Genomic DNA, 22,926 nt, shown 5'->3' with positions numbered 1-22,926 from the left:
TCTGTGCCTCACTTTTTTCATTTGCACAATAGGATAATAATATTAATAGCACTTGCTTCAAGGCTTCTTTTGTTTGTTTGTTTTTGAGGGTGAATGGGGTTATCATGCATCTATGCATTATCATACATGTGTCTTGTGTACAGTAAGAGCTATATAAACACATAAATATTTGCTATTATTTGAAACTGGGTTAAATAAAACACATTTATCTTTAATAGAAATATAACTTCATTTATTTGTTTTTGTGGGGTTACATAATCTTAGAAACATCTATTTCAGTCATTGAGTTTAGACTCTTCTGCACCTTTCTTACTGTCTTTCAAACATGCTTTGTCAGAATTACAGTACATGATGTTTTTAAAATAATCATGTTAATCTCCTTATCCCAATGCAATCTGTACTATTAAATGCAAAAATATTGAAATCACAAAGCTGAGATATCAGCTGGCAACAGCTGGTTCCATTGCTTTGGAACAAGATACAGTCAGTGGGAAGATAAGGCAAGAACTAACTGATGGGGTAAATTTTTTAAGAAATATTATGTATCATCTGATTTTTAAAGATGCTATATACCATGAGTAGTAGATCTTTCAATAAAGTTAATTTTATTGTCTGCTTGCTTTTGTAATTCTAGATATAATACTGTTCTTACACTTAACTTCTTGCCATTAGATAAGAGTTCTTGTCTCCACATAACATCCAGAGTCACTACTGTGCTTTTGAGAATCTTTATATAGGTGGATTTTATTGAGAACCTTGATAATAGACTCCCATATTACTCAGTGTTGAATTCATAGACTGTTCCATTTGATTCTTTATGCTTTATGGTAAGTGCTGCATCTTTTTCTCTCCAGTACTCCATAACCATTGACAGCAGCACCAGTGTGACATGAGAAGAAAAATTGCACTTGAGAAAGCATTACTGATCTGTTTCTCAGAGCCTATTATGATGCCATGCCTTAAAAACATTGCACTTTGTCACAAGAGGACATGAGTTACATGGGCCCAATTTCAATGGCTGTAAAAGTAGAAGCTTGATGAAGCAGTAGTTCTCAATTGCACTTTATCCGATGTGAGTTAGAGCATACTTGTTTCATATCCATCAAACTGAGTACAAAACTGAACAGAATGAACTATTAATTATCCTTTAAACTTGGACTTAAAAGGTAAAAGCAACATTTATTAAGTACCTACCATGTATTAAGTATTTTTTATAACCTATGATTCTCAGAACAACCCTTCAAGATAACTATTATTTATACCTATTTTATAGGGAAGCTTAAATAATTTAGGATTATACGTACAATGCCACTCTTTTCCTCACTCTCCTGAACTCCATATCTTTGAATCTTGAGTACCTCCAGTAGAATTAGGCCTCTCTGTGAGCTGTTCCCTTCATGCTTGCTGTATACTTCCATAATAGTATTCAATATTCACATGAGCTTGTAGTTAGTTGTATTTCTCCAACCACTCCTGACCATAGTTGATTGAAATAGGGATGGTTAGCTGACTCATTTACCAATAAATCCCTTCCAGAGGTTGCAGTTAGGGTTAGTTTTTCAGGCAGTAATATTGAAAATGTTTTAATGTATTAGCTTATGCCTAAAATAATTTTTAACAGGTAATGTGTGATGATTATGAATCATAGTAATAACTGGAATAGTATTATGCCCAGAATTCACTGTAACCCTGTGCCTCACTTCAGTTAACCATTTTTCTGAGTGTTTTATTTAATGTATCCTTTTTTCAACAGCATTTTCATATTCATATGGTCATAGAATATAGAGCTTACTCTTCTATGTTTGTAGATGGTCAATAACATTTGTTGGATAAATGGATACCTGGTGGCTCTCACAGCCATTTCTTCTTCATACTTGTCTTTTCTCTGGATAGTGTTATACCAGGAAGTCGAAAGAAAACTTTTCAGTAATTTTCTTAGCTGAGTAAATGGTATAACCTCCTATCACCTACTTAAGCCTTGACACTTCCTTTTCTCTTCCCCCTCTTCTAACATATCTGCATGTTGTACTTCCCAGTATGTGCAGTCTCTGACCTCTCCTCTCCATCTCCAGTGTCACCACCCTATACCAGCCACCCTGCTCTGCCTCAAAAGCTGTGGCAGCCCCTTTTCTGCTTCCACTCTTGCTGCCTACAATCTATTTTTACATTGTAGTCAAAGTGATTTTATGAAGCAGAGTCACATCATGTCATTTCTCTGCTTAAAACACTTACGTACAAAAATCCATCCTCCTTACCATGACCTGAAGTTCACTGTATGCTTTGACCCCTAAACTTGATCTTTTGCTCCCTGTCTGCATGCTCATGACACTCTTTTCACCTTGGGGGCTTTGGTGCTTGCTGTGCCTTCTAACCTCAATACTTTCCCCCTGGATCACTGCATGGCGGGATCCCCTGAAACAACAAATGTCACCTCCACACAGAAACTGTTTCTGATGACCCGAGCTGAAACACCAGCTCTCTCCCTTTCACGCAGATCACATTTAGCCTATTGAACTGTTTACCATTAGTTACTCTCCTCTTATAACCTGAGTTCCATGAAGGCAGGAATCTTGACCCTATTAGGGAAAAAATTATTCTCACACTTATTAAGATGGTAAGGAGGACTTTTTGTTCAAGCCTATTGGAATACGGGCATTAAAAATTGAGCTCACCTCCAAATACAATGAGGATGGGTGGGGATTTATAGCCAACAGAGTGATAGGATCAATGAATGGAAAATTACTAAGAGCAGACATTGAGGGTAGGAGGATTCTTGATAAACTGACTTACAGGATTCTTGCTAAAGGTGAGCCAAAGCCTTACACAGAGCTGGGGGATGAGGAACTTGCTCTGCTATCACGGGTGGGGGATTCTATGTAAACTGATTGAGCAAGATTTTTTGCTGAAACTGGGCTCAGCAGGCTGAAGACCGAACAGGACAGAGGTCAAGGTTGAGGCCTAGTCAAGAAGAGGACTCAGAAGAGTCTGACTGAAGTTTGGTCAAGGAGTCTTTGTCAATTTCTATGTAGAAATCCAATTATAATATGTTTAATATATTATATAATTATATAGTATATTTCTAAATATGATATTGTAATCAAGACAAAGATAAACATATTTTCCAGCAGCCACATTAAGAAAAATAAAAAGAAACAGATGGAACTAATTTAAAAATATATTAAATTTAAAGTATACAAAATATTATTTTGGTATATAATAAATATAAAATTATTAATGAGCTATTTTGCATTTTTTGGTAATTAATATTAAAAACCCAACGTTTTACACTCACAGAAATTTTCAATTCAGACTAGCCCCATTTTGCTTATTTGGGAAAGAATAGATATTTCACATAAGAGAATATCACGCATCTCAAATATGATTTACTTTTTCACTCATCCATTTTCTATAAATAAACTACTCCAAGGTAACAATGGAAGATTGTAGCTATGAGTTTTATCCTGAAATGTATTTCTACAGTTGTGGAGTGGTTTAGGTTTTTTGGGGTTTTTTTGTTTTGTTTTGTTCTGTTTTGTTTTTTGGCCTATTGGTTGCTATTTTCATCCATTAGATTTTTTTTTCTTAAAGTGTTAAGATTACAGTTTTCACATAATCTCTGCAACAAGATTATTTTAAGCATCCAGTTTTCTTTCATTTGTTTAAATTCATCATTGGCTTCTATATTGAGTCATCACAGGTGATGGCATTTGGCATTGTTTATTGACTAAAAAATGTCAGAGCAGTGATGGATGGATCCCTTAGCCAGGAAAAGTAAGATGTGTAGATATACTATGCATTCTGTGACTTCAGAATTATTTCTTGTTTCCATTATTGTTCTTCCCTCATCCAATGTATTAAATCAAGAATGAAGGAATATATTTTTTTCTATTTACCGCACAGTCAAGATGTCGATCTAACTTTCTTTCTGTTTACACTGTGGGTATCTTGGGCTATAGAACTGATTCCCTCCAGTGAAATCTATTCTGGTATTCCTGGGATCTGTCATTTCTGGGACTGATCAACTAAATACCCACTCAGGCACCCAAGAGGCCAGAAGATTCATGAATAAATTTACCTGATACTCTATATCTTATATGGTTTCATTTAATATCTTTATAAATTCAAGTTAAAAAAATTAGGAATTAGAGAACTAAAATATACTTTAAAACAGGAAAGAGACCACATTGTAGCTTCAGCTTGTGAGAGATAGGCAAAGAATATGTCTTTCATTTATTTTCTCCCACAATTAGATTACTTGATAGAGACATAAAAATGGTTTTTTATTTAATTCTTGATTTTTTTGGCAAGTTTTATAAAGGCCAAATCAATGCTAAATCAAAGGTATTTACAACATCCACAAATTTAATCCAAAGTGGATACTTAAAAGCTCATATAGATCTAAATGATGTTCTCCCAGATGGTGAATTAATGTAAATTTAGCAGGAAGCAAAGTTGCACAAATACGCAGTATTCAGGACTCATGCTGATTTAATGTATCTGTACTCACCACAACGCAGATGTTGCTTATCATTTTAGTGCCAGTTGTCTCTCTTTCTCTCTATACTACAAACTGAAGAATGAGATTTGGGAGTTCAGTAAATTATGATTTATTTTGTGACTAATGACTTGTTAGAAATTCCAGCTTTCTGTGAATTACATACAGAAATCACATTGGTTGTATTCTTCCTGCAGGGTTTGAAAGGTGACTTGGGTCCTCGGGGTCCACCTGGCCCAAAAGGAGAAAAGGTATCGTATTCACCCAGAAGAATGTCTGTTTTGCTTAAGAAAACTCTGAGAACACATGCAGTGACTTTTCACTGATACCATTTAACTGCCAGAAGTTAATTTTGTTAAAATTAACCAAAGGCTGTATGTTAAAAGGATCTGAAGAAAAGCCTTTTGGTTCATTTAATTAGTTTGAAGAAACTAAATGCACAACTGCTAGTTGACATTAATTTGTGTTTATAAGATTTCACTTTCTCTCCCTCACTTAATGGCATTAGCTATTCCATTGCCAAATTAGCAACTGTGTCTTGTGTCAGGGAACTTTGCCAATAGCACTGAACTGCTACCATAATGCTGAAGCAGGTGGCCTTTAGGGGAAGGAGGTTAACTTACTAACTCAGTCTTAGTCTGAATGCTTCATTTCCTGCCACTTTCTCTCACATGCCATTTTAAAATGATATATTGGGAGTGACCTTGTAAAGGGATTTAGAAATACTAAAAACAAGAGTCATAGAATAACGTCATTGGATGACCCCAATTTGTAGAGAATTGAATGTGTGGGGGTTTTATACTATAATTTGTTCTCTCCATTCTTAGCGCATTTGGAAATCCTTGTCTCTCTTCAATATTTACCTCTGCGTTAAAGTTGATCTTGCAAATCAGTCTTCAGTGGGTGATTTAAGCTATGTGGATGTTCCTTAACAAGTATTGACTACTTTTATTCAATTGTTCCAAAAAAGTAATGATTACTCATTGCTAGGTCTTACCTTTTGAGATGACTATGTCAGATGAGAAAAGAAAAAATTATAGAGATACTCTCAATATGAGAACACATCTCGGCACCTCATACCACACAGTATAAATTCCCTATAATGACCTCTTAAAGAGCATTATAGCAATGATGCTTGATCTTAATGATTAAGAGTTCTTATGAAATAAATCAGGGTCCTGATAAATAAAGTATACAGGTGGCATATAAATCAGAAAATAGTAAACTTTTAGATGCGCCATTTCTTAAAGATTTTGAAAAGGTTCTCAATATATCCACTTGTTAATTTGTATTCACTTAAGTCAGCAAAGCATTTTTAGTATTTAAGAATACATAAATATAGGCAAAGCCTCTTAAAATTTATGGCAAGTGCAATGTCAATTTAGCAGAGCTTTGTAAGAGGCAATAGGGCTGCTTCTTGCAGCTGGGAGGCATGAAGTGGGGAGATCCATTTATTATTTCTGCTGATCCTCATACTAACTTTGTCAGAAAAATTATCTGTCGTTGTGACACTCCCTAGCTGCTCCACTGGCAAACAACCATATTTGAAGAGATATTCTTTCTAATTTTGGATTTGTAGACAAAAGAATAGAAAATTAGATTATTTTAGCTTTTCAAAACAAGTTCTGTTGCTGCAGAAAGTATGGGGGTGCATAAGGTGGTATTTATATCATGAGAGCTAAAAGCACATGATGCATTTGTCACTGTGTGGAGAATTTATCAAGATGAAATTCTATTTTTTCCTTCAAAGTGTATATATATATATATATCGCTTCTATCCATTCAGAAAACCTTAAAACAAAATGTGCAGTAAAGGATTATTGGTAACTGCAAGTATTCTTTCACCTATTTTAGGGAGATACAGGACCTCCAGGACCACCAGCCTTAACTGTAAGTATTCTTGAAATGAGAATTCAAAATTGAAATGCCCTGTTTATTTTTCACACTACATCATGACTAAACCAGAATTTTGGGAACTGAGAGTGACCTTAGAGTAGATCTAGTTAAACCTCCAGATTTTGAAGATGGAACATCTGCCCATATCAGTGAAGTACTTAACCTGAGGTCGTACAGGAAGTTACTAGAAAAGTCTGCAGCCAGTACCAGTGCTGAGCAATTTTCTCTACTCTCCATATGGTTCATAATCGTACCCCTTGAACATTTGATTATACGTTGTTAACATGACATTTAATGTTAATGGAAGCAAAGACAGTTCTACTTACTCTGAAAACTATAAAAGAACAAAATAAACTATAATTGCCCAGTGGGTAAAAACAGCTACCTATTTAAAATGATTGTTACATTCCTCAAAACCTGTCCAAGACCGTTGTTTTTTCCTATATGATTTGCTTCTAAGATTCACAAATGATAAAATGGCAATATTTCAGGAACAGATTTATGAGAAAAGTTCCTAAAGTGCTCATAATGAGATTGTTCTCAATTAAATGGTTCATCATTTATTAAGCATTTAATCATAAATGTATAATGACTTTATGTTTAGATATAATTTACTATTATAGATTTTCTTCATAGGCCATTAAGGACTCTCATTTAACTTAAAGATTTGGTCTAACACTGACTCTAATCCTAATAGAAAAGAGGAAACTTTCTTAAATATGATCATTTGTAGCCAGAGGTCTCTTGTATTTTATGTTGATACTACCTAATGACATAAATTAAGAATTTAAATTACCAGTTTTCGGACCTGTTCTGACTGTAGAAGGTCAGGCTTAAAAGAAATCTTCTAGCATCTGTGTTGAGCTCTTCCCAACAAGGCAGAACGGTAATCTCCATGACTGTGTGGCTTTGATAACATTTATGTTTATCTTTGTACTTGAAAATGTCATATTCTAAACAATATGTGAATAATATCTTACACAAATAATTTTTGAAATTCTTACTTAAAGAACCGATAGTTCTTCATAAATGAGAAATCTAAGGAATCAAATGGATGACTTAGGGATAACCAAATTCAATTTGCCATGGAATTCTGTACTTGAAGATTTCATTTTCAAGATGGAAATAAAGCTATATATTTGAGAGGTGACTTTAACTGCATATTATTCAGCTTTTTTACACTTTGTGGAGTTTATTTTTAAAATTATTTGGCAGTGAGTAATTTAGGCTTAAGACTGCTCATTTTACTTAAGTCAGATGCTTGCTTTTGTTCAACTAAGTTATATGCTCACCCACTCTATTTAGCTATCTGATTTCCTAGTCATTTCCAACTTGTGTTTGAAGAGTGAAGTGTTTATCATTTCACCTGAAAATGCAGTTTTGGCCCCTGGCCCAGAAAATTGTATTGGAATAGATCTATTCTGTGGATTTTTAATGATAGCTAATGCATTCCCACCAAGTAGCACCCTATAGATGTTCTGGCACTATTTAGCTGGCAGGCATTGAGGGAGTACAAGCTAATTTTTATAGTTACATAAAGATATGACAAGGCAAAACTGCTGTGAAGTGAAATGTTTATTTCATAAAGTTAAATATTAGTATTATATGGGTATTTCTAGTTATATCCTTGTCATTACTTTATTAACATAATCTACTGTTAAAAAACAGGCAGTAGACATGAATAGACATTTTTCCAAAGAAGACACACAGTTGGTCAATAGACATATCATTCATCTTCAGGGAAATACGAATCAAAACCATGATGAGATATCATCTCACACTAGTCAGAATGGCTAAAATCAACAACACAAGAAACAAGTGTTGACAAGGATGCAGAGAAATAAGAACCTGCTTACAGTGTTGGTGGGAAAGCAGACTGATGCTGCCATTCTGGAAAACAGCATAGAAATTACTCGAAAAGTTAAAAATAGAACTACCCTATAATCCATCAATTTCACTACTAGTATTTACCCAAAGGATACAAAATATTGTTTTGAAAGGATACGTGCACCCTCATGTTTATAGCAGCATTATCAACAATAGCCAAATTATGAAAAGAAACTAAATATCCATCAACTGATGAATGAAAAAAGAAGTTGTGGTACACACACACACACACACACACGATGGAAGATTAGTCAGCCCCAAAAAAAGTATGGATTGTTGCCATTTGAGCTACATGGATGGAGCTAAAGAGTATTATGCTAAGTGAAATAAGTCAGTGAAAGAAAGATAAATACCATATGATTTAGCTCATATGTGAAATGTAAGAAACTAAACAGAGGAACGTAGGAGAAAAAGGTTGTGGGAAATCAAGAAACAGACTTAACTATGGAGAGCAAACTGAGGGTTGTCAGAGGGGAGATGGCTGGGGAGATTTGGCTAAATGGGTGATGGGGATTAAGGAGGGCACTTGTATGAGCACCAAATATTGTAGATAAGTGATGAATCACTAAATTCTACACCTTAAACTAATATTACACTGTTAACTAACTGGAATTTAAATAAAAACTGGAAAGAAAATGAATAAATAAATACATACATATGTACATATATACCTTAAAATTTTTTCAAACACATAATCAAATGTTAACTATGAAATAGGAATGAACTGAAATGTATACTGCATTACCATGTACTAAACACTTAATTGATCTTATAGTGCAGATTAATACATTTTAATGAAATGATTGGTAACAGTTTTCAAGAAAGCTAAACTTGGAAGCTATACTGACTCCATTATATTTACATCAAGGGAAGTTTTACTATATAAGTTAATAAACTGAGAATTCATCCATAGTGGTTCTCAAAGCTAGTTGCACACTAAATCCACTAGAGAGCTTTAAAACATAACAATCTGTGGCTCCACCCCAGAAATTATAATTCAGTAGATGTGGTGTGGACCAGTATATTTTCAAGCTCCCTGAGTAATTCTAAATATACAGCTGGAATCCAAAGCCATTGTATATGAGCACTATAATGAGACAAGCTTTCTTCCTATTCAGAAACTTCTTTCAGACTTTTGAAGAAGTCTGGCTTTCACCTGAAATCCAACATAATGCATGGTAATAAAGAAGTGTCTCTTTCTATTAGGGAGGTGTACTAGTAAATCTTAATTTAGTTTTACTTCTTGGTTAAGTGGAGGAGGTTAAGGCTAGGAGGGTACCTTTAATTAAAGCCTTAACCCAGCCATTCAAGGACCCCAGTGAGCCCAAGTGCCTTAATGCTTCTCAGAATTTAATGCGCACAGAAACATTCAGGGGTCTTGTTCAAAGGCATATTTTATTTCATAATCTGAGGTGGGGTGTGAGCGTCTACATTTCTTATTTTGTTTTGTTTTGTTTTTAAATGTGTATTTATTTATTGTCAGAGAGCGAGTGAATGAGAGAGAACAAGCAGGGGAGGGCCAGAGAGACAGAGAGACAGAGAGACAGGCTGTCAGCACAGAGCCTGACCCTGGGATGGATCTCACAAACTGTGAGATCATGATCTGAGCCAAAATCAAGAGTCGGATGCTTAACTGATTGAACCAGCCATACACCCTGAGATTCTACATCTCTAATTGGAGGACGCAGATGCTACTTGTCCTCAGACCGCACGTTGAATCACAGGACTTAGCACTCAAGTCCCAGCTCTGCTGCAGACTTGCTGCCTCATTGCATAGATTAGTGATTCCCTCTCCATACTGTACACTAGATATACACAGATCACTTGATCTAGAGGTGTTTTTCTTTAAATTTTTCCTGAGCTTCTTTGATCTGTAAATTTATGTATTTCACCTAATTTGGGAAATTTTTGTCTATTATTTCATCAAATTTATTTTCTGTCCATTATCTTTTTCTTCTCCTTCTGAGACTCCTATTATATACAATTACATAAAATATTTTCCCACGTGTTCCTTTGTTTTCCATCTAATTCTCTCCTCTTTTGAATGGATCATTTCTAGTGAACTCTTTTCAAGCCTACTCATTTTTGGTCATCTCCATTCTGTTAAGACCATCCTTTGAATTTTTCATTTTAGATACTATATTTTTAAGTCAGTGAAGTTCCATTTGTTTTCTTAAAAATTTAATATCTATTTCTCTGCTGACATTTTCTATCTTGTCATTCCCTGGGAGCCATATTTTCATTCATGTCCTTGAGAATAGTTTTAATAGATGCTTTAACATCTTTGTCTTAAATTCCATCATCTGAGTAATGTTAAGTTGGTCATTGTTGACTGCCTTTTGTCTTTAGAATGGGTAATGTGTTTTTTTTTTAATTTTTAAAAGTTTATTCATTTTTTTGAAAGATAGAGAGCAAGCAGGGGATGGGCAGACACACACACACACACACACACACACACACACACCCCACAATCTGAAGCAGGCTCCAGGGTCTAAGCTGTCAGCACAGAGCTGGATGTGGGGCTTGAATTTACAAATGGTGAGATCATGACCTGAGCCAATGTTGGCCACTTAACCGACTGAGCCACCCAGGCACCCTTAGAATGGGTAATGTTTTAATGCTAATATCTATGTCAAATAATTTTGGACTAAATTTTAGGCACCATGAATGATACTGGAACTCTGAACTCATATTTCTCTGAATAATATTAATATGGCTTTTTTAAAAAATTTATTTTGTGAGAGAAAAGAGTGCAGGCAAGGGTGGGGTAGAGATAGGGGAGGAGAGAGAGAATCCCAAGCAGGGTCTGCACTGTCAATGTGGAGCTTGATGTGGGGCTCAAACCCACAATCTATGAGATCATACCTGAGCTGAAATCAGGAGTTTGATGCTTAACTGACTGAGCTACCATGGTGCCCTGAATATTAATATGTTTTTAAAGCAAGGAGTTAAATTAGTTGGACACACATTGTAAAGTGTCTGCCCTGTATTTGACAACAGTAGAAATCATGGTTTTATTCTTTTAGCCTAACCTGAGCTGCTTGGAGTATGTACAGCACATGTATGGTTAGAGGTCAGCCAAAGGTCTGAGCAGAGTTTATAAACAAAATTTGGAACTGCCTTTCTCTCTACAGAATTTTGCAAACCACACCTTTCTTTACTTTCTAGTATGTACATTTGCTCAATATTCTGTCCTCTATTTCTCAAGCCAGCAAGACCGCAGACTCTCCATTTAGCTATCCTATGACCCAGGCTGTGGCCTGCCTCCTATGAAAACATTTTAGAAACAGGAAACTGACCACATGCTGTTGTTTTTTTTTTCCACATGTTGACTCCTCTCCAGTACCTGCCTGCTTTGGGGTTGTTGTTGTTTTGTTTTGTTTTGTTTTAAGTTTATTTTCAGGGAGAGAGTGTGCACATCTACATACATGAGAGGGTAGAGAGAGAGGGAAAGAGAGAATCCCAAACAAGGATTCAGCATCTGTGTCACCAGCATGTAGCCCAATGCTGGGCTCAGTTTTTGACCTGAGCCAAAACCAAGAGTCAGATGCTTAACTGACTGAGCCACTCAGGTGTCCCTCTACCAGCTTTTGTTGATTTTCCAGTGTCTTCAGGTAGTTGTGGGTATTTTTAAAATGTTTTTTTGTAAAGTTTATTTTTGAGAAAGACAGACTGTGAGTGGGGGAGGGGCAGAGAGAGAGGGAGACACAAAATCAGAAGCAGGCTTCAGGCTCTGAGCTGACAGCACAGAGCCCGACGCAAGGCTGGAACCCACGAACCGCAAGATCATGACCTGAGCCAAAGCTTAACCAACTGAACAACTCAGGCGCCCCTTCACATAGTTGCTTTTATATTGAAGTTTATGGTTGTTATCTGTGAGTATGTTAATTCAATAGGAACTACTAGGCCTTCCTGGAAGTCAATGATATATTTTTTTTTTATCAAAGTTGAATTACTTCTAATTTATTTAGAAATTTTATAACTGTAAATATAAGTGAGTTAGCCTTACAAATTATTTATTCTATTGGCCTCAGCTTAAATATCTATTTGAATCTGACTGATCCTCACATTTCTACTATTACTACCTGGTTCGAGATACCATCATCTCTGGATTATTTCAGGACCCATTAACTGGGTCCTTTCCCCATTTGTTCCCTTGACCTCTTTGAGTTTTACAAAAAAGAAAGAGGCCAAGAAGGTTCCTTGTCATGCTTCTGTTCAAAATCTCCAATGTTTCTCCGTTTGATTCAGAGTAAAAGCCAAATTCTATACAGTGGCCTACAGAGTCTTACAGAACTCAACTCTCCTTGCATTTCTGACTTCATTTCTTATTCTTCTCTCTTCTGCTAACTTTATTCCACGACAATGGCCTTGCAGTTCTTCAAGCATGTCTGGTACATGAGAAGGTTTGCATTTGCTGTTTCCTCTGCCTGCTCCAACTATATGCATAGTTACTTCAAGTTTTAACAATTGTTTTAAAAAACAATATTTAAAATTATACTTACACACATGGAATTTCTAATCCCCATTAGCGCTCCATTTTTATCATTTTCTCCATGGCACTTATCACTTTCTAACATATCATTTAAAATGCCTACATACTATATTGTTTGTTGTCAATATTCCTGTACCTTTGACTATTAATCCCATGAGGGGCAAAGGTTGTGTGTGTGTTTTGTTCATTGTTGAAGACTAAGCATACAGAAAAGAGTTTGGCACATACTATGCCCTGAAGAAAAAATTATATTTAATGAATATTATCTTTGTAAATATTTTACTCTTTGCTTTTTAGCCTCATTAATTCCATTTATTAATCTTCTTTCTCTTAGATAGTTTTTATAAAATAAGGATCAGCTCTTATATAATGATGTTGATAAAAATCATTTGGACTCATGTTTTCTTCCTTACAAAATTTTTGTAGTGCTTATTCTGTTTTTATTGTTTTAAGGTCATTTGTTTATTGAAGTTTTCTTAAGTCAGTTTTCCATAAAATTGTTTAATATTTATTTTTTTAAAGCAGAGTGCTAGCCAAATAGAATAAATCTGTGGTTCCTATTACTTGATTTTGACACGAAAATACAAATTGAAATAAAAGTCTTTGATTCACAGTTTTAGGTTTTACCTTATCCTGCCTGATTTATTATTTATTTGTCAGCACTTTAACTCCTAGAATATAAAATTCAGCATCTAAACCATAAAAATATTAAATATATCACTATAATTTGGGACTTTTTGCTTTCAGTAGCACAAATGAAGCCAAATAAAATCAAATTGTACCATGATTCCTGAAATTCTCTAAGCAAGTACTTATTAAAAACAAAAGAATAATTCCCCCTTATACATACATTTTGCATATTCCAGTTTTTAAAATGTCATCAAATCACATTTTCAAAACTTACTTGATTGCAACCATACCTGGAATGAATGTCACAATGACACTTAACAAGTGATTTACTGCACATCATCATCATAGTATAATAGGAGTTTTCTACTATATTCCTCCTAAAGAACATCAGTTTAGACAACCACCCATGGATAAGATATCCTTGTAGAAGTCCAGGAAGGACGGGTGCCTGGGCGGCTCAGTCAGTTAAGTGTCTGACTTTGGCTCAGGTCATGATCTCACACTCATGAGTTTGAGCCCTGCATCTGGCTCTGTGCTGACAGCTCAGAGCCTGGAGCCTGCTTTAGATTCTGTGTCTCCCTCTCGCTCTCCCCGCCCCTCTCACTTGCACTCTGTCTCTCTGTCTCTCTCTCTCAAAAAAGTAAACATAATTTTTAAAAATTAAAAAAAAAAAGAAGTCCAGGAAAGAGTCTAGTGGAGAAGTTCCAGCACACCATTAAAGCAAAGAAATTAAAAAGATAAGAGTAACAGTTTGAATTTACAGTCATCACACCCCTCCCAAGGCATTTTTAGCTCAGTGCTCAGACTTTCTCAGCCCCTGATTTCTCCTGCTGGGGAAAATGAGACCATATGAGTGAGAATTCACCTGCCCCAGCTGTGCAGGATGCTGCCAAAAAAACCCACTTCCTTCTTACCTCAGCCAGAATACTGAGGTGTCTTGTGTGATGCGGTGGGTAGTGTTGAGAGAATAGCAGATAGAGCTCAGAGGCACCAAATGGATGTGAATCCTACAGAGTGTGTACACACAGACCCACTAGGAAACCCACCCACAAGCTGCAGGGCATTCCTCATTTTTTATTTTCTCCCCAGTGGCCCAGGGGCACCTCAATCAAGGCTTTTCATGCCTCTCCTCCACACACATCTGCCTCAGGGCCAGCTCTTACTCCCTATGGCAGCAAGAATGAGCCTTTGCAGAGGACCGCCCAGCACCTGTGGAAGCTGGCTCCACTCTGTGGGACTGGGAGAAACAACACAAAATTCAGCGTTCATCACTGCCCTAAGAAATGCACCATAGTCAGCATAATCCTGACTATGTAGTATTGAGAGAAGGCATTAAACCTTAAGAATTCCCCCCAAAGAAGAAACAAGAAGCTTGGAGTGGGCATATCTGAGTAAATGGTCCAACAAAACCTTAGAATCCCTAACAAGGTTGATGTAAGGTATTTTTCTCCCAAAGTTAGTCGTTAAAGACCGAAAGAAGTAACTGCTTTTTCAGATATGAAGACAGCAACACAAGACTTTGAGAAACATTAGAAATCAAGGAAACATGACATCAACAAAGAACACAATAATTTTGCAATAACAGACCCTAAAGGAATGGAGATCTGCGATTTGCCTGATGAAGAATTCAAAATAGTTGTTTTTTAGGAAGCTTAGTGAGCTACAAGAAAGTTCATATAAATCAGGAGAATAATACGTGAATAAAATGAGAAGTTTCACAGAGAAATCATAAAAATGAGAGTGCCAAATCCTAACCACAAGAAATCATAAAAATGAATCAGATAAATTCTGGAGCTGAAGAATGCAATAAATGAAATGAGAAGAGAATGCAGTAGAGTGTGTAAACAGACTGGATCAACCAGAAGAAAGAATCTGTCAGGTAGAAGGCAGAATGAAAAATGGTAAAGAAAGCCTACATGAACTATGGGATATCATTAACAGAAACAATCTATGCATTATTGGGTTACTAAAAAGAGAAGAGAGGAGAAATGGTTAGAAAACTTATTTAAAGAAATAGTGGTTGAGAAATTCCCAAAGCTGGGGAGATATTTGGATACCTGAATTCATGAAGCTCATGGGTGAGGCTCATAGATTCACAGTTGCCAGGACAGGGAAACAAACCTAAGTATCCTTCAACAGGTGAATGGATAAAGAATATGCAGTGTATGTGTGTGTGTGTGTGTGTGTGTGTATGTGTGTGTGTATGTGTGTGTATAACTATTCAGCCATAAAAAGAAGGAAATCCTGCCCTTAGCAACAACATGGATAGACTTTCAAATTTCTTTGATCAAAATATAATTTATCTAAGGACATAAATGCAAATTTATTTTAAGGTAGGCTCTAATAAATTATGCTGAAATCATGAATCTGGTAACCATCAGAGTCTGTTTTATGGCTTGCCTCTGTCTTTTTGTCCCCCTGTGTTCACTGTTTTGTTTCTTAAATTCCACATTTGAGTGAAATTATATGATTATTTGTCTTTTTTTGGACTGATATATTTAATTTAGCATAATACACTCTAGCTTCATCCTAGTCATTGCAAATGGAAAGATTTTATTCTTTTTGATGGTTGGGTAATATTCCAGGGGGTGTGTGTGTGTGTGTATATGTATGTATGTGTATACGTATACGTATATGTATATGTATATACATCTTCTTTATCCATTCATCAGTTGGTGGACATTTGGGCTTTCCCCAGAATTTGGCTATTGTTGATAATGCTGCCATAAACATCAGGGTGCATGTATCCCTTCCAATCAGTATTTTTGTATCCTTTGGGTAAATACCTAGTAGCATAATTGCTGAATCATATGGTAGTTCTATTTTTAACTTTTTGCAGACCGTCCATTCTGTTTTCCGGAGTGGCTGCACCAGTTTGCATTCCCACGAACAGTGTAGGAGGGTTTTTTCTCTGGATCCTTGCCAATACTACTTTACATTTCAATATTAAATATAAATCCTTACATTTAAATGTGCAAGTAAAACTGCAAATTTTAAGTTCTTTGTCATTTGTTGTCAATAACATTATATGTAACTTCTTCATATATAACTGTGTCTTTATATATAACTTCGTAAAATTGTTATATATGTTCTGAAGTCTTACTGTTACTCACTATTAACAGATACTCCTAAACTAAAAAATATGCTGCTGTTTTTACACTGAAGTTTTGCCAGAATCTCTAAGTGAAGCTTCAGAAGCGAGGCAGAGACTAATAAGGAAATAAGGCAGTTGGCTAAAAACTCTGCCTACTTCCCTCTTTTCCTTTTTTGGCCTTTGCTTGTCATTTCAGAAGAAACAGGTGAAGGAGGGTAGAACAGTGCTATTTCATGGAATACATCCACTAATTTTAGTTCCCAGGAAAATGACTGTTACTCTGGCCCTGGCCCTTTTGGGAGTTATTAAATACTCATCCAGATGGCACCAAATGTTTACACAGAAGCCAAAGGTTAAGTCAGTCAACAGCAGAAGTGTCTTAGACATGCTTACTAAATGCTACTTTAAATGCCAATCCCTTGGGACCTGGATAAATCTACCATAAGTGAAAAATAGGCACAGAGAAGGAGCACAGATTTCACCCTATGAAACTACCTTAAATATCATAAGCAACCGAGAGAAAATCTCAGCTGGTCATTTATAAATCAAATGGCACATAAATTAACAGATGGCCCCAATAAACAAAAGACCATATATTATTCGCATAAGGGAAGCCTTGAAATAGTGTTTTTTCCCCAAAATTAATGTGTTGAAGATCTAAAAATGATCACTTCAGCAGATGATGTGGCCCATTTCCACTCTTTCTCCTTCCTTTCATCTACCCACTTAGCTGAATGCCAGCCATGTGTCAGATACTATGCTAGGTACTGGGAACACAGAAACAACACCTGTTGTTGCCTTCTCAGAACCTGTGTGGTTTATGAAAAAGCAAGCGGTTGTTTAAAATTGATCATTTTCAAACTGATCATTTGCAGTTAGCATATAAACAGTCTACAAGTTTTGTACAACTGTAGTAATGTTGATATTACACAAAACATTTAATTATTTAAGAGAAAATAATTTTTACTAAAATTTTTATGTGGTAATTTAAGCAGTATTTAATTTAAATATATTTAAATCAGACTCAACTACTAAATAATGTTTTCTTACTAAAATTCCTAAGGAACTATATAACCACCTCTTTTTTGGTTTTATGAATGAATATAGAATGAAATAACCTGAATTATTTATATGATCTTTCTATGAATTGCCTGAATTTGAATTTTGTCTTAAAAAGTTGCATAGCTCATATTTAATTCACTCTTAACTTTCTGAAACTGATGATCCAGCTCAATATTGAGACTTTTAGGGAAACGTGAGCCAGAAGAAAGAAGGCAATTCAAATATTTTTTAAAATATCAATTTTTTTAATTTGTGGACCAAAGACTTATATAAATGAATTATTGGTTTAAAATAGAAGGTGTTTCTATGCTGCAAAACTATGATTATTGACTCTGGACAGAAATATAGGGGAGTTGATGCTTAAGGCCTTAGAAAGATTTATGTTCAGCCTCAGAGAAGATTTATGTTTTGGAAAAATGTACCATCAGCTCATTTGACAGGAGGTGATTTATATATCTTTCATTAGATAAATGATTTGAGAATAGCTCCTTCTACCTTTCTGTTTATAGTTTGCTTCTGTTTCAAAAGACATTTCAAATTGTTTTCATCACAATTCTAAATTATGTATTTTAAAGCTCAATAATAAAACTTTCTTTCCTAAAAGTGCTATACATTGGCAGCTTAGGAATTTTATGAAGGAACTGTTTTTTCAAGTGGAGATAGTTAACAATCTAGAAAAGTAAATTGAAATATATCTCAAATGCTATTAGAAAACTTATAAAATGGATAAGCCCTTTGAAAAATTATATGCAGAACGTGTATTTAAGTCAAATAAATGGAGAAATTGGTTAAATTCAGTTCCACTCTAAGTATATAAAATTTTTTGGTAAGAATTTTAGTAATCTATAAAATGGAATTTAAAGCTGATTTCTCTCTAAAGGAATTAGAATTATATTTATTGCACTTTAACTTTTCCACTGGTTTTAACAAACCAAGAACTCGTGCATTACAGCTTAGGAGTTAGCCAGTCCCTTCATCCAGGGTTTGAACCTGACCATGTTACTTGAATTTTCTGTGCCCTAGTTTCAGCATCTATAAAATGGAATAATAATATTTCTTACTGCATAGTGTTGAAGTGATTATTAAATTAACTGGCATATGTAAAATTTTTTAAATAATGACTGGCTCCTGGTAAGTACTATTTAACTTTTAGCTAGTGTTCTCATTATTATCACGCTAATATTCAGTGGCCAAATATCGGTAAGAATATCAATAGGAATGAGGCCTTTATAAAGTAATTTCTTGGAAGTATTAAAAGAGAATTTTTGTATAACTACAGTGTCTTTATAGGTAGAATTCTTTATTCTTAAGAAAGTTATTAACAATAAGCTGAATTGAAATATTTTCTTTTTTACCTCTGGCATAATCTCTATGAACATAGCAATATTTTCTCTTATGCATCCCAAGAGACTGAAAGTACTTAGAGCAGAGTAGGTACTCAATAAAAATTTCTTCTTCATAGGCAGAAGAAATAGGTATTTTTCACTGACAAACATATTGTCAAAGTAAAATATCACCAAATCCTACCATTAAAATCCTCCAGTTAAAATACCTATAGGAAAATATAAAATCACTGGCTTGAACATTATAGTGAAGAGCAAATGCCCTCCTTCCAACTTAAAGTAATTAATTTAGGGCAGATAGTCCCCTTATCTCATTTTATTATTTTCAACAGTGGCAATTCTGATGTCACTTACTGTCCCTGATTTATTTTTGTCAGTTTAAGAGACATGTTGTTTATGGGCAACTTGAATTATCTCCTTAGTTGAAGAATCCTGCCTTCTGTTTAATATACTGCAGACATGAATAGATGCTTAATATGTTTTAATTCATTATTAAAGTTTCTTTTGATAAATAAATACTAGGTGAAGGCCAAGTAACTGAAGTCTATCCTGAAATGTGCAACTTTTTATTTATTTTGGGCATGCCACTGACTAATATAGTAGTCAGTATACACTGACTAATAGTAGTCACAACACAAGGTTTCAATGGCTGTTTTGAATTCTGAAATTCTATTATTTCACCTTTTAAATCCTAAGGAATTCTACTTCATTTAGCTACATATGATCTAATACCTATCCCTTTAATAATAGCTTTAAAAAACCTATCTTTTGCAATATTATTTTAAAAGGATAGAGATTAAATATAAAAAGTAGTTAAGGTAGACATATTTGCAATTTTATAAAGGAAGAATTTGACTTACAGTGTCAAGAACTGTGAAAGGTATGAAATTTTACCCTACTTGCAAGGTAATAGTTCAACCTGGACCATTCAATGAGGGCTGTTATTAATAGGACTCTAATCCACAGTTTAATGGATCCTAGCAGAAGACTTGAAATACTGAGTTAGAGACAAAGTTATTGTTACTCATGGCAGCAGGCAGCATGAGCTTCATGCTGTTGCCCTGACGACCAAACCTCAGGAATAACCCAGGTACATGCTGCACATAAAATAGATTTGTGTCACAACTGAGAAACTCCCAAGTTTAGGGAACCCGAATCTTTTTTAATAGACTACAAAACAAACAAACAAATAAAAAACAGTGCTTTGTCCATGAGGGAGACATTATCCTTAAAATTATGAACAGTAAGCAAATATTCCCTTTACTTTTCTGTATAAGCATCCTTAAAAAGATAATAAAGAAGTACAAAAGAGCAATTAGTACCTCCCTCACAAGACATGCAGAGGCATGAATGACCCATGGAAAGATCCATTGTCTCCCAACACTATCCACCCCTCCTTTTTATATGTCTTGGCTCCTGGGCAAATTTTCCTTTGAATATGCCACTTCATCAACCACTCTTAATAACCTTACCAAAAGAGGCTGAAACCAGAACTGTTTAATTTGTCTCATGTACCATTCAGTGAGGGCTGTTATTAATAGGACTCTAAGCATGTAGATGAGACCAACCTAGAGTGTTGATTTCAACCATGTTCCCCTAGATCCCAGACCCAACCAGCTGAACGAATCCCATAAATCATCCAAATCTACTTTAGAAAACCAGATGATTTGCTTCTTAAGTTTCTGAACTGATCTTTCCCCTTTACCTGAAGTATTAATCCAGTATATCGATAAGGAAATATACATTTTAAACAAAACTTACAGAAACCTGTTCTGTCCCCCACTTTAGGTTAGTGGGCTACCATAGGGTGCTGAGTGAGCAGTGTGTTCAGTCAATTAACTAAGTATCTAGGAACACATCAAGCTAACAAGAGCATGTAGGTGGCTGAGTCATCATTAGGTTTGAATTTTCTAGATTCCCTTTTAGCTAGGTTGGTGGGTGAAAAGACAGCTTAGAACATAGAACAGTTAATGCCTCACTCATAAGACAAGCAGAAATGCCAACTAGTCATGGAGAATTGCCTCCAGCAATGTGCATTGCATCCCTTTTTTTAACAAATCCTAGCAAATCATTGCTCTTTTATTTACCACACCACTGCTGACAGTACTGCTACTTCATTCAGCCTCTGACCAATTCTGATCCTTGGATGCCTTCTGAGGCATTGCCATTCTTACTTCCCTTCAGTCTATGCTGTTGATTTTTCATTCCATTTCTTATAAAATGCTATTCTGTTTTACAACCACTTCTTAGTTTCCTAATAAAATATATTCTAGAAAGTTTAACATCTTCATATATCAAAATGTCAAGTGTGATCCTATCAGATCCTATAATCTGATAAGATGACCTGAAACCCCATTCATAGACTAACATGATGCATACTTAAATAAATCTTATCCTCCAAATATTTCTTTGGAAGTGGAAATAGAATTAAAAGTAGAATTGAATTTTGAGGTCAGATATATTTGAGTTTAAATCTCAGGTTTCCTACTTAGTTGCAATGTTACCTTTAGGAAGTTTGTTTTCTCATCTATAAGAAGGAAAAATTCTTTTTGTAGAATTGTTAGAATTAAATTGAGTTACTTATGTAAAGACTCTAGTGGAATTCCTGACACAAGAGCAGGTACTCAGTAAATGTCAATTCTCCATTCTTTTCCTAATTTTTTGTTGTGAGTGTGTGGAGGTCATCAAAAGATTTATTGAAATGTTGGTAAAGTATTGCCTTAGGGCTTCTACCACTTGGCTCTGTGCAAATAGAGTTTTTTATGTTGTTTGCATTGTCCTTTTATTCACTATTATTTGCTTGTTTGTTATAGCTTTATATTAGTACATTGACTCTCAAATTATATTGATTTCTTCACATGATACACTACTCTTTAGTAACTCAGAAATAACTTTCTGATTGCACCATTTCATTGAAATATTAAGAAAACATTAATTGTAATTTACCTTCATGACAACTTTTTGTTGTTTGATTAGTAGTTTGAAAATTAAGGCATTTTTTCCTGGCTTTGAGAACGTCACAGTTTTGTTACTTGAAAAACACATAGTATTACAAACTCAGCAGATTGAAAAGTGACATGGGAATAATATCCTGGGGGGAGGAGGTCTATGTAATACATCATGACTAATCTTATTAATGCTTCTTGCACTGAATTGAACTTACACTGACACAGCCTTAACTTATTCAGTATATAAAATAGATATGATTATGTGGAGTAAATGTTTGACCCCATATCTAAAAGGTTGCATTTAAACAAATATTTGTTTATAGCTTGACTTCTTCATTGACCTGCTATATAATTTCCACAAAATTGAGTTAGCTTTTAGATACACTTAAGTGGTGGAATTTTAATATTTTCAAGGATGCCTTTTTTGTCAATATAAAAACTGCCAACACACTTCATCTCATTTAACATCTATAAAACGCCAGTGAGTAGACAGTGCAGATACTTTACCCATTGGTTAGTGTACAAATTACCAAAGTGCACCCATATAGTTAATTCTTTTTTTGAATTTTAAATAGTATATTGNTCCCTCCCTCTCCCCTACTATTTTTCCCCTTCTTCTCCCCATGGTCCTTCGTTAAGTTTCTCCTAATCCTCCTGTATGTGCGAACATATGATGTCTGTCCTTCTCTGCCTGACTTATTTTGCTCAGCATAACACCCTCAAGCTCCCTCCATGTTGCTACACATGGCCAGATTTCATTCTTTCTCCTTGCCATGTAGTATTCCGTTGTATAGATGAACCACAACTTCTTGATCCATTCGTCCGTTGATGGACACTTAGGCTCTTTCCATGTTTTAGCTATTGTTGAGAGTGCTGCCATGAACATTGTGGTACATGTCCCCCTATGCATCAGCACTCCTATATCCCTTAGGTAAACTCCTACCAGCACTATTGCTGGGTCATAGGGGAGTTCTACTGTTAATTTGTTGAGGAACCTCCACACCGTTTTCCAGAGGGGCTGCACCAGTTTACATTCCTACCAACAGTGTAGGAGGGTGCCCGTTTCTCCACATCCT

At 35.2% G+C, this 22,926-nt stretch overlaps 1 protein-coding gene across 1 annotated transcript in view; it reads left to right on the top strand.

The window, feature by feature from the left end:
* COL19A1 (collagen type XIX alpha 1 chain) overlaps positions 1–22,926 on the top strand; it is a 313,880-nt gene that overhangs the window by 130,477 nt on the left and 160,477 nt on the right. The window contains exons 13-14 of the mRNA XM_077767252.1: positions 4,693–4,746; positions 6,350–6,385. Coding sequence (XP_077623378.1) covers positions 4,693–4,746; positions 6,350–6,385 — 90 coding nt within the window. The remainder of the gene's footprint in view (positions 1–4,692; positions 4,747–6,349; positions 6,386–22,926) is intronic.

This window comes from Crocuta crocuta, unplaced genomic scaffold, assembly GCF_008692635.1.
Source record: "Crocuta crocuta isolate KB4526 unplaced genomic scaffold, BGI_CrCroc_1.0 scaffold518, whole genome shotgun sequence".
NCBI classification, from domain to species: Eukaryota; Metazoa; Chordata; class Mammalia; order Carnivora; family Hyaenidae; genus Crocuta; species Crocuta crocuta.
The sequence above is the reverse complement of the archived record's forward strand: the minus strand, read 5'-3'. Positions and strand labels throughout refer to the sequence as shown.